The sequence below is a fragment of the Nannobrachium achirus genome (assembly GCF_963921795.1).
Source record: "Nannobrachium achirus genome assembly, chromosome: 16".
NCBI lineage: Eukaryota > Metazoa > Chordata > Actinopteri > Myctophiformes > Myctophidae > Nannobrachium > Nannobrachium achirus.
In genome coordinates, this window is record NC_137823.1 from 37,887,184 (window position 1) to 37,900,395 (window position 13,212).

The following is a 13,212-nucleotide window of genomic DNA, read 5'->3' on the forward strand; positions in this document are numbered from 1 at the left end:
GTGACCTTGATGTTCCTTCACTGTGCGCACTCTAGACGATTGTGTGTTTTTTTTTAAACAAATGCAAGGGTGCCAATACTTTTAGCCACGACTGTACATTTTTACCAACACAAATCTGGTATATTTTCAGATGAATGGTGCCGGCCAAATACACATTATTTTGGGGAGTCCTCCTTGACCTAGAAAAAGTTTGAGAACCACTGGTGTTAGGAGAGGAACGTAAAAAGGCTGTGTTGAAAGTGAGACAGAAACCAAACCAACACGCGTGGCATACATGCCACAGATACAGAAAGGATATAGGAAACACAGGTACACTCAGACATGGGAAAGAAACCCAAGCATTATTTGGACCGTGTGCAGGAACCTTTGAAGCTGCCACAGACATAGTACAGCTCATTCATTCATTTGGTTTATGACTCGGGGCTCTTCATGGGGACGAGCAGGGGTGTGGCAACAGATTCTGGGCCCTGGGTACAAGGATTCACTGCGGGCCCCCCATGAATGTTCTTCATAGGGGGAGGGACTGGGAACGCATTATATTGTGCTTTAACTATTGAAAAATGGTGCCGTGCTGTGAGCTTGTCTATCTGCTATTTTTTTTAAATCGTAAACATTTGTGCAAGTCTTTCAATATTTCAAATCCTTCCAAGGTTTTTTGAAAAATCTATGTTTCTATGTCAGTGGTGCTCAAACGTTTTCATATGAAGGAACCCCAAAATGAACCCCAGATGTATTTGGCCACAGACCCCATCTCAAAATTTGTTCCAGGGACCCCCCAGAAACAAAATGTAGAACATTACAAATGTTCGCTTAAAGAATACATAAAATGAAATGAAATGAAAAGGCATTTAAAGAGAATGTTACAAGTTCTTGACTCAATAAAGAATACATATATTCAAAGATTTGCACACATTTTCATGACTTTTAAAAAATAGCAGATCTATATCTGATCTAGATCTATATATCAGCTATTCTTCAATAGCTAAAGTATAAAATAGTCCGTCCCCCCCCCATGACGCCCCTGGGGACGAGCAGCGAGCAAATGGAACTTTTCCATGACTCCTCGTCGTGAGATGAGATGAGCAATTCCCGCCAGACGTACGCATCATCAAAAACGAGCCAGGTTAAAGTCATGTTTGGTTAACTGTCAAGCACACAAATGAGCTCCCACTGAAACCGACTATTCCACCAGGGGCGTCACAAGGGGGGGGGAGTGGGACTGAGTTACAGTACTAGGGCCCAAGGTGGAGGGGCCTGTCTTTAGCTATTGAAAATTTGCAGATTTGCAGAAAAACTGCACTCAGTGCCGCGCTGTGAGCTTGTATATCTGCTGTTTTTCAATAGTTAAAGCACAAAATGTGAGTGAATCCTTGTACCCAGGGACCAGAATTTGGTGTGACACCCCTGATTCCACCACAAGCTTTGGGGTGACATCACAACGTGGCCCCATGCCAAACTCAAGATCTGTTCCCCTCGCAGAGGGGTATGACAGATTTCGGTCGTTGTTATCGTTTGCTCAGACAGCAAATGAAACTTTGGTTATTTTAAAAGGCGAGGAGGAATTATCGACGTGCCGCAGAACATGTGGCCCCATGTCCAAATTGATGCTTCGATTGTTTAAAGTTCGGCGGAATTACTTTAAGTAAATCATTGCAATTATTATAAGTAATTATATCTAGCTATGTGATAACTTAACACGAATGGAATTCTGCATCTAAGACGTTTCTCTTCATTGGGTTGTTAAAATACTATCATGCTGAAACAGTTTGATGATGTTTATGTGTTTTTAATCTTAGGGGTTATTAATTGGGCTGATCTGAAGGAACATGTTACATCAACAAGCTAAACTCCTACCATATTATTTATGTATGGGGCTTTTAAGCCGTGACATCATTTTGTAGGCAGAGGAGAATCTGCCCCCAGATCATTTTCTGTCCCTCGCTATTTTCAACAGATCCGAGACAAAAATAACGACTAAAGTATAATTCTAACACTTTCCTTTCAACAACAAAGAGAAGAAAAATCACACCCGTGTGAAGTGGAGCTGTGTGTGTGTGTGTGTGTGTGTGTGTGTGTGTGTGTGTGTGTGTGTGTGTGTGTGTGTGTGTGTGTGTGTGTGTGTGTGTGTGTGTGTGTAGATCATGTGTACCGATTTTTGTGACATTTGAAGAAAATATGTAGGAAAAGGAGCAAAAAGTGTGTTTTGGAGAAAATTCAAGATGGCGGAAAATCTATCCTGGCGCAAATGGGCGTGGCCTATATGGGGAGATGCATCTTGACCCAAGGAATCCAGGGAAAAAAGAATTTTAATTTTCCGATCTACGGTTCAAGAGTTACGGGGCAAAACGTAAAGTGGGCCGTTATAGCGCCACCATGAGGCCGAGTGATGTAATTATTTTTCGATTCATTCTTAAAATCATTATGAATCTCCTCTCCGAGGTTTGAAACTGTAGCTCCTATGGTTTACGAGAGAAAAATACTTGAAAGTGATTTCTTGCATTGTCCCATTATAAGTCAATGGGGACAATTAAGCGTCGTTTTTTGCCGATTACGTCGGCATGGTAAGGCGGATCGGAACGAAAGGTAATAGAACACCATTCCCGGCCGAGCCGCACATTTTGATGTATATATTGCGCGAGTGGCGTAAATGGTGCGGCACTAGTTACGCGCCGAAGTCAGGCTACATACACACAGACAGACACACAGACAGACACACACACAGACCCACACAGCCACGTATAGGGAGCTGCACACAGCTCCAAAAATGTGTAAATAGTAAAAATAGTAAAAAGATTCACGGAAACTAGGGGCAGAAATTCTCCTCTGCCTATAAAATGATGTCATACTTAACAGCCCCATAGTGGATACGTTTTTCTTCTCTTTTTAATTTTTTTTTCAAAGGTTTTCTGGAACATGAAAGTGTCTTTGAAATATTAAATACAAAGCACACAGAAGTCTTGTGAGCATAAAAAAAACACTTCCAATCCATCCAAAACTATATAAAAGTAAGCTTACAATGTGATCTTGTAAATTGTCTAGTTTAGAAAATTGTTAGAACAGGGCTTAAAGCTGCAATCTATTTGCATGTGTGTGTGTGTGTGTGTGTGTGTGTGTGTGTGTGTGTGTGTGTGTGTGTGTGTGTGTGTGTGTGTGTGTGCGTGCGCGTGCGTGTGCGCGCGTGCGCGTTTGTGCGTGTGAATCAATAAAACATGACCAATCTGCATGGTAGAGTGAAGTTATTACAATATAGCTAACAGGTTTTAGGGGGAACCCCGGGTTCTGATCCAGAATAGAACATCAAAGTTGCGGATTGCAGCTTTAAAGTGGTTAACGAGAAACGGTTTATGGCGCTAAAACTGGACTCACCTAAGGCCAGTAATTCCAGTAAGCATTACAATGGAGAGAGGAGAGCCACAAGGCATCATGGTCTATGTGAAACCACCGATTTCAACCCTGTGGTCCTGGGGAGGGTGTGTAGACCTGTAGACCGGTTCTACCTGTGGGGTCCAGTGTAGCATAAGAGGAGAAAGCCCAGATCATGCAATTGTTTACACCAGGGGTCTTCAACGTTTTCAGGCCAAGGACCCCTTAGTTGAGAGAGAGATGAAGCAGGGACCCCCACTACCTTATCATAGATTCCATATAATTTCATTGTTTGACAGCACAATCATCATTGTATTTTGGATTCATGTCAATTTGTGTTTCCAGATACGTATTTAACCACTTGAACCGTCAATACTTAACTTGACATTTCACTCTGTACTTAGTCTGCTCTTTTTCCCCTTTACACCAAACGTATTTTCCAAAAATAGCCGATCTACAAGCTCACAACGCCTCGCGCTGCAAGGCGTTGTGAGCTTGTAGATCTGCTATTTTTGCCTAAAGTTCTCAAAATATGGACACTCCTGGACATTAGTGGTTAATATAAAAAAGACACAAAGATTTGGAGGAGCCCCGGCCTGTAGTAACTCTGTAACTCTAGGGGTCCCGGACCCCCTGTTGAAGACCCCTGGTTTACACTGTCAGGGCTAAATCAACGTAACAGATTGTACCATGGATAGGATGGACACAATGTTTAAATTGTCTTCATGACAACTATGATGAGTGGCAAGACAGCAGTGCAGTAAACTCAGTGCTGAAACAAGACACTTTACTTATATGGCCTGAGGTTATAGGCCAAGATCTACGGCCTTATGCATGTTTTACAATTAGCCTATACTGTAAAAATAGCCTGCCGTTGTTGTCGGGTGGAAACCTTGTATGTCCAAAACCGTTGGTTTTGTATTTATCATTTTAAAAATGGTTTAAACTGGTGAAAATAGCTGATCTACAAGCACACAACGCCTCGTGCCGCGAGGCGTTGTGTGCTTGTAGAGCAGCTATTTTCACTACTTTTGTGCGACACTCTTGTATGATGAAGTAGGGCTTTAATTTACAAAAGAAAATACTATTTTTGAAACTTGGAGATACAAGGTTTTCTGCCCGACATGTGACAGTATATGTATGTAATGCCTTTTGCACGTGAGTGAGTCCTGCTGACTAAGCCTATGTACACGCACTCTGTCCGTAGCTGTAACTGTATTCAATATTGGGTTATGACTGCAACATTGTGAGCGAATGGAATTTCCTTGTATGAATCTCATACTTGGCAATACATCGTATGGGATGCTGAGCCCTTCTGTGAGGACAGACCAACTCACTTACTGGGGCAGTTTGGATGTCCACACTTTACACTGGGATGGTCTGTAAGATGATCGATCCTCATGTCACCAGCTTGGGGGACAGACCAAATGCCACAGAACAAACTGAAATGTTACCGTCTCATCAGTCATCATAGCCTCCTTTAATAGCACTTTGTCAGTAGATTTAGTTGGGTTGAAAACGTGGTTACAGTACTTTTAAAACTGAGATGAGTTCTGTTCAGCTCAGCTTTACCCTTAAAAACTCGAACTGGTCACCATGAAATCAGAAAGAAAAATTAAAAAAATAAAACAGAAATAAAATGTGACAAGCACTGGCACAACTGAACTGGATTACAGAACTTCAAAGGCAAAACACAAGATGGTGAAAAATGAACAACAATTCCATGTAAACGACAAGTAATTGTCGTTATTATACATGTCAACACAATGAATGCTTAAATCTCACCATCTCATCTCCATTCCTCGGTTTATGGAGATGAGAGGTCCAGTCCTAAAGAAGGCTGCTAATGTTGAGATGTTTCCATATCATTACTAGTTTCCAGTGTCACTTTCAGACCACATTGCATGTTGTCTCTGAATCTTGCGGCAGTGTTTTGCATAGCTATGGTGCATTTATTTGATCTTGTCTGTCTTTGGATCTACCGCACGGAATTTCAAAGGCTAGAAAGCGTTTCGATTCTGTTCTGCCCTATTTTGGGCACGTCATTGTAGGCAATATTTCCACAAGCTCACGACGAGTCGCTATGTGGCGTGTTGGGAGCTTGTAGATCATTCACCGTACTAGACCGCCTCTTAAATCAGGCTTATGTGGTTAATATGACCGTGTCTCCATTCATGTACCTATGTTTTTAGATCTTGTCCACGTTGCTATTTCCCTCACCCTAGGACACAGAAACTGTGTCTGGGCGCTTTGCTTCTGACTCTATTTTCATATCCTGGAGCGGGTACATGTCCATGTTCCCTCAGCCTTATTATCTCTCAATTTAGAGTTAGGCTTGGGTTTAGGATTAGGGTATGTTTTAGTTACTTATACTGTAGGTACACTCCACTCTGAGAGTATAAATAAAAGCAACTTGCATTTGTAGTGGAGTAATATTTGACCAGGAGTGTATATACTTTGCAGGGGTCAACGCCATGTTGGCTTGTGGTTAGCCTTGGTACCCAAGAAGAAGCTAGGCGAGAAAGGCCTTAGGATCAACATACAAAAAACAAAAACAATGAGGATTAATGCAAGACACCAGGAAAGAATTCAGATCAATGGACAAGACATTGAAGAGGTAGAGCAGTTCACTCACTTGGGAGCCACAGTTTGCAAAGAGGGAGGAGGCATGAAGGACCTGCAAGAACAGATGCTAGTGGTGCCAGTCTTGCTATACGGATGTGAAACATGGAAAATAACAACCAGGCCACACAAATCGGCCTGTTATAGCGCCACCATGAGGCTGATTTGAAAAATGTGGGGCAGAGGTTCTAGATTGGCATCCAGGGAGTGTGTGTGCTCAGTTTGGCAGCGATCGGGCCAACGGTGACTGAGATTAGCTGTTCACAAACTGCGAGGACGCACGGACGCACGCACGGACGCACGGACGGATGGACGGACAGACGGAGGGGAAAACATACTCTCCCTCAGCCTTCGGCTGGTGGAGACAATGAACAAAGGAGACAACAAAGCAGTTGATGTGTTCCATAATGGATGCCTACATAGAATAGGCTACTCATATGACATATTCACACATAAGAAGTGGTTCATTATAGGGCCCTCTGAGTTATGGTGGTCCTTGCAAAATAAAACGTTTGAGAACCAGTAGTGCTAGTGGACTAATAATGTGAATGCGTCTTAGTAAATCAGTGTCATACATATCCAGAAGAAAACCTGGAAAATTGGCGTTCAGTTAATCGTGTATTATGATAAACCTTACCACGGGCAAGGCCATGTCTTTGCCACGGACACATTTGTCCGTGTACGGACATAGTGATGACCCCTGATACATATCAAATACTGAGGTTGATTACTTTGTCCACTACTGCTGCTAATAGATACTTATATCCAATCAGTGCAGTCTATCATGGTTGTGTGAAAGCCACACTGATTCCATTTTGTGCTCATTAGTAGTGATGCTTGTGGTCCACAAGACACTGGCAGGGCTCCAGCAGCGCCATCTGCCTCTCATTAATGGTGGTGACCAAGGAGGCTGGATTTGCACAGTTTAAGAAGTCAAGGCAATGTGAAAGCATCTATATGAAAAAAAAGGGGGGGGGGGGGGGGTTACAAAAAAGTTCCTCTGTTGTTACCTTTGTGTCATGGAAAGTTATCTTTGAGTGTATTCTTAAGATTGACCTTTTGTTTTTCCTTAGGCAAGAATGCCACCTACTGGTCAAAGCTGAATACAGTTCAAAGAATTCTAATGTGCAGCACAGTCGTGTAGCCTACTTTGGAAAAATAATCATTAAGTTAATCTACCTATTCATGGGTTGCATTAAGTAGTCCTAAACGGCCATGTTGAGGACCAACAAAGGTGTTTCAATTTGTCTGATTGGCATGGAACTAATGTTCTACACCAATCAGAACACCTGTGTTGGTCCTCAACATGGCTGCTGTAGGACTACAAATGCAACCCATGAATAGGCTATAATGTATATCACCTATACCGATCATAACTATTGTGCTTTGCATATCAACCTTATTTATATGCATCACCACATAGGTGTCCTAGTGTGTCATTTTTAGAATGACCAAGATATTACAAATACAAATCTACAAAGTAACTACATAAAGATTTCAAATAATTGTAGTGAGGAAACGTATATTTGCCTCTGAGCTGTAGTGGAATAGAAGTAAAAGTAGAAGTAAAATAAATAAATAAAAATACCAAAAAATGGTAGGCCTACTGTACTTGAGTAAATGTACTTTCCACCACAAATGCTAGTTTCATTGTTTACCTCGGACCTTACACTGTTCTCTCTGCATTGTATTTATATGATGATTATAATACCTTGCTTATTGTCAGCCACTCTGGATAAGAGTGTCTCCTAAATGCCTACATTGTAATTGGTACATTTCTGAAATGCAACAGATTCAGTGCCTAATAACTTCACTCATATGGATTTTTATTTTCAGCAACACCCCCATCCTAAAAAACACCTCTCTAAGAAGAAGAAGCAGTCATTTTCCCTTCTCAACCTTCCCACCAGTTTGCTTCTCCCAACAAAATGTGTTTTGAGGTTTTGTGCATAGCAGGACCTTGTGCTGATAATTGGAGCCAGCCTGGGACAGTTAGTATCATATCTGTTTCACTGACTCATCCCCTTGCGTTGTCTATAAATTCTCTCTCATGAAATATAGTAGCTTGTGTGTGCTGTATAATTATGACATTCTTGCATTGTATATCCATGAGAACGGCTGGTGTGTGTGGTCTGCAGCACACGTGTTGATGGACTGTACCCAGTGGTGGAAGAAAGTACTTGAATTTGTTACAAGAAAAGTAGCAATACCTCAATGTTGTGGGTTGTGTTAGTAGTATTGAGTATTTTGCTTGTGTTTGACATGGCGGTGAGATACTTGTAGCACTGACTAGCATTGACTGTTATGGACACTTTTGTTTGGCACTGTATTGATAAGTTGTGCTTATTGCTATTTGCTTTTTTAAGTATGGCTGTTACACTTATGAGCATTGACTGTTATTGACATTTATGTATATTCTTTGTTCCCTTTTTTGGTGTACCTTGTTCATTTACTGTACACAGTACAAGTTCTCTCTTTTCATTCTTTTCTCTAACTTTGTAAATATCCTTAAACTGCTGTGCTGCCTCCGGGCAACTGATTTCCCCCTTGGGATAATAAAGTTTGATCTAAAAAATCTATCTATCTATGTTCAAATATTCTGATACAAGTGAAAGTGCTGCATTAAAATCTCTACTTCACCACTACAGTCTTTGTATTATTGTTGAATAGGCTCTATGCACAGCAGCCACTGGTTAATTCCTACCACTGTGCACCATGCATTCACTGTGCACTGTGCATACACAGTACATGTGTTGCAGGCTTTGTCCTGAACCAAATGGAATACATCAGGGAAGGACATTGTTGGCCTAGCACGTCTTAGAGGAAATATTCTGCTTGTTTATTTTCTCACACAGATCTGGCTACACAGGTTGTGGGGCTGAGCGTGGTTATCCAATGTGGCGCCTTTGATCTCTGTGCGTCTCTGGGGTCTGCAATCTGATTTCTCCCCCAGCGGACCCATCTAGACGGATTAAATCACACGTAAAAGGATCAAAAAGACCAGATGTGTCATGGTTATAAAACAAAAATAAATAAAAAGGGATTTTGTAGTGTTTTGGACAATAGGATATAAGTTATATGAAGTGTAACGCAAAGTGACACAACTTTTGCGGTCTCCAACGGCAATGCTATTCTGCGAAATACATTTCACACATGGATAAAGCTGGCCAAACAAAGTAGGCTATTGCTTACAAGCGTGGAGGGATAGGATGTGGGTTGCTACAGCAACCAAGACGGCACCACCTGCTTTGCTTTATGGGAATTTGGGGAGTGGTTTGTGTATGTCTCTGACCAATCAGATTGCTGGGCTAAAGCTGCTACTGGGTACCTGTAACTGTAAGTGAGAGGACATATTAAGGCACATCATGTAACAAGTTACATATCGATGCTGTCGGGCAGAAGCCTCTTATCTCCATATTTTAACTGTATGCGTCTTTTTCGTAAATTAACGTACCTACTTGATCATACTACAGCGTCACAGAAAAGCATCAAAAATAGCAGAAGCGGTGCATTTTGGGCTTGTAGATCTGATACTTTTGCCATTTTTTTTATTTGAATCCTGAAAAGTAACAATTTTGGACAGAATGAGGTTTCCACCCGACAGAGACGATATTAGGCCACATAAATAATAAAGTATGATGTCTATTAGTCACTGCCTTTCCCTGTGAAGGCAAAAAGGCTGCTTTGATGCCGGCGGTAAGTGCGGTATGCCGGTATGTGCACCACCTGTATGAAGAATCCAGAAAAAGAGAATTTTCCTCTCACCTTGATGGCATGTCAAACATTTTTTTTCCAGAAATCTCGATGGTCTCGCGAGCCAGCCTGGGCCTGGAGTTTTTTAAAAGAAGCAGTTAAGCGGGAGCCTTGTTTTTCGTCCACGTCCACGCACATCCATCATCCGAGGGACTTTGAAGTTACTCGGGTAGTTTAACGTCTCAATCACTTTGATTGTCATTTCAGATTTACGGCGGCTTGAATGCGCTGCTGTTGCCGCCATGACGAGGCATACCTTCTTTAAGTATGTGGATTTATGGGAACTCCTAGAGTGCTGGCGCTGAAGGACGCTCTACTTCGGTCACGGTCACACTGTGATGTAGTACATTAAAGTGATTCATCAGACGAGTTAGCCGTGCGAGCGAGCTCCCAGATTGGTTATTTATGTGCCTGTGTGTATCCTGCTGAATGTCATGTACTTTGGCCAGGGGAGCAGTGAGTTGGAAAACAATTTATCTGGTCTGAGTGTGTACAAAATGGAACCAAATGGTCATTTTGGGTCCATTTGGTTACATTTTGTATAGGCTACTCTCTCAGAGATACAAATGGTTAAATGAATGGTACATTTTGAAAGTGATATTTTTTGGTAACAAAAAGGTTTAAAAAGTTACAGCCCTATAGATATACCGTACATAGCTTACCGATCATAATTGCTATAGAATTTGTTAAGTAACAGGAGTCTCCCTGTCTGTTTTTAGTAAACAGAAAATAAAATGTCAGGTGGGTTGCCAATTTCATCCAATTCAGCCAGAAGAGAGAACCCATTTATCAGCTTAAATTTCATAGCTGTTCCAGTGCCATGAACTGGAACATTTTTTCTTCTCATTTCATTTCTTTTTTCGTTTAATAAATTCAAACTTCACTTCACTGAGTTCTCTCTCCAGATTGGATGAAATTGGTATCCGTTCCAGAAAATGTATTTTCAGTTTACTAAAGAGCTGGAGACACCCCTGTTACTGAAAATAAAATGAAAAATAAAATAACAACATGTCACTTACATCACCTTTAACAATAAGGATTTTACTGTCAACAGGTTTAGATAGATAACAGCTTGCTGAAGATGTCAGAAATATAAGTACAGTATATAGCACAACGCTTAGTAGACCAGACCTACTATCAGGTCTTGCACTGGTCAAATACAGTCCTACTGACTAAACTGCTCTTTCGTTCATTGTTGCACAGTTACAAAAACAACGTAAAATTGGTTCCTTTTTATTATCATTTTTAACAGTGTAAGGTGACAGGCAGAAAATCACAGTTTTAACATATGGCATTCTAACAATGTGCAAGCCATTCCAACACATCCCAGAGACACAATGCAAGAAAAGCCTTGGCCTACCATAAACATTTAAATTAATTTACAAATATAATCCAGTGCATGACTGCTTGAAAACGTTTAAAGGGATATTTCACTTTCAAAAAAACTTTTGGTAATTTTGTCATCTAATCAGGCTTTTATGAATACCCCGAACAGTTTTTAATTAGCTTGATTGAATATTTAGATATTTGATGTAAATGTTACCAGGCCCTCCAGGCCCAGGGCCTCTCCCCACACAAACCCATTGTAACTTCAAACTTAATTTTAACCATGATAGATTCATTAAAAACACCCATTATATTTTCTGGTGACTCATACTACCCTCCTAATATGTGAGCAGGCCGTGTTTTTCAATAACCTTTTTCATTTATTTTTAATAATTATTTTTTTGTATTTAATTTTTTCCATTTTCCCAAATAATTATTAAAAATAAATGAAAAAGGTTATCGAAAAAACACGGCCTGCTCACGTATTAAGAGTGTAAAATAAGTCACCAAAAACAATTATGGGTATTTTTAATGAATCTATCATGGTTAAAATGGAGTTTGAAGTTACAATGGATGTCTATGTGGAGAGAGGCCCTCCCTATTGAAAGTGGAATATCTATTTAAGACAAGAAGGGCTAATTCGGCACAAGTGAATTTACAGAAGCGCTATTCAAAAATCATTGTCATCAATATCATCTACTATAGGTCCTTTGTGCCTTCATTGTGGTAAAAATGCACTGTCATAATATTAAACTTTAGACAAAATATTACACTTAAAGCTGCAATCCGTGAGATGCATGTCCTACCCTGGATTCCAACCGCAGTTTGAGGGACAACGTTCTTACTGCTGGGTTAAAACCGTCATTTTTTTTTTTTTTTAAAGATTTGTTTTTGGGCTTTTTGCCTTTATTGGATAGGACAGTAGACTGACAGGAAATGGGGGAGAGACAGGGAGTGACATGCGGCAAAGGTCGCTCGGATCGGGAATCGAACCGGCGACGCCGACAGGCATTGATGCCGAAATGGCAATGCCTATATGGTATGCGCCTGGTCCACTAGGCCACCAGGCGCCCCTAAAACCGTCAATTTAGACTTTAACCACTTTAACCATTATTTTATACTTTGGCTATTCAAATATAGCAGATCTACAAGGTCATAGCGCGTCACTTTGTGCTGCAATATGTCAATCTGCTATTAGCCCTATTCACGGCCCGCCCACTCAGCAAATTTCTCAGCAACCTCCTGGTGCTGACGTCAGCTTTGAAGGGTAAAATAACACAGAAATTGCTGGACTCAAAGCCAACAAATCATTATTTCGAATGGTAAAGTAAATTAAGGGAGTTGTATTTATACAACGTAGGTTCAGGAGTAGAGGCCACCCTCTGCTCATCTCAGCCACTCCCCCTCGCTATCTCCTTATCACAATCACCTGCCCTCTCTTAGCAATCAGCCAATCCCCTTCGCAATCACCACACTATAAATACACCTGCGAGCCTTCACTCACTTGTTCTCACTGCATTCGTAGTTGAACAACCCCCTCCATCCACCCCAGCTCCTCCTTCTCCTCAAATTCGCCCTTCTCATCCTTGTTTTCTCTACTTCTCCATGCAGGAACCCAGGGGGGCAGTGTTGGAGCAGAGACGACCGCTCCCCGAGCGAGCACCGATGGCCGTCCTCTCCAGAGACTACACCCCCATCCTGAGTCTCACCCTACCTGGGTTCCTCATCGTCCCCGCATCCATCCATCTATCCATCCATTCATAATTATTGTTCAATAAAATCTGTTAAACTTGAGCAGAGGTGTGGTTTCTTACTAGTGAATAAGAATAACGCTTTGTGCCTTTTACTATCTTGTGTTCTTGATCATGCTAGCCGTATTTTATACTTTACTATTCGGAAATTGCATTAAATTTGCGATTTCTGTGTTCTCTATATACCCTTCAAAACGTGACTTCAGCACCAGGAAGTTGCTGAGTGGGCGGGCCGTGAATAGGGCCAATTGTGGAAAAATCCTGACAATTTGTGCAAATCAGGGCCGTGCAGAGAGCACTGAGTGGGCAGGTGCTCAAACTTCACAAAAGCTAACTTCTGCGCGTGCACAGATTTTTACGGTGGTCTTTTTGTGGGGGTCCCTTGTACCATTTCACA

At 41.3% G+C, this 13,212-nt stretch overlaps 1 protein-coding gene across 1 annotated transcript in view; it reads right to left on the minus strand.

The window, feature by feature from the left end:
• Nucleotides 1-6,809: 6,809 nt before the first annotated feature.
• The window catches only part of LOC308301002 (CD109 antigen-like), a gene marked incomplete at both ends in the record, with an annotated part of 61,589 nt that continues 55,186 nt past the window's right edge, over nucleotides 6,810-13,212 (minus strand). The window contains 2 exons of the mRNA XM_080744898.1: nucleotides 6,810-6,895; nucleotides 8,851-8,947. Coding sequence (XP_080601024.1) covers nucleotides 6,810-6,895; nucleotides 8,851-8,947 — 183 coding nt within the window. The remainder of the gene's footprint in view (nucleotides 6,896-8,850; nucleotides 8,948-13,212) is intronic.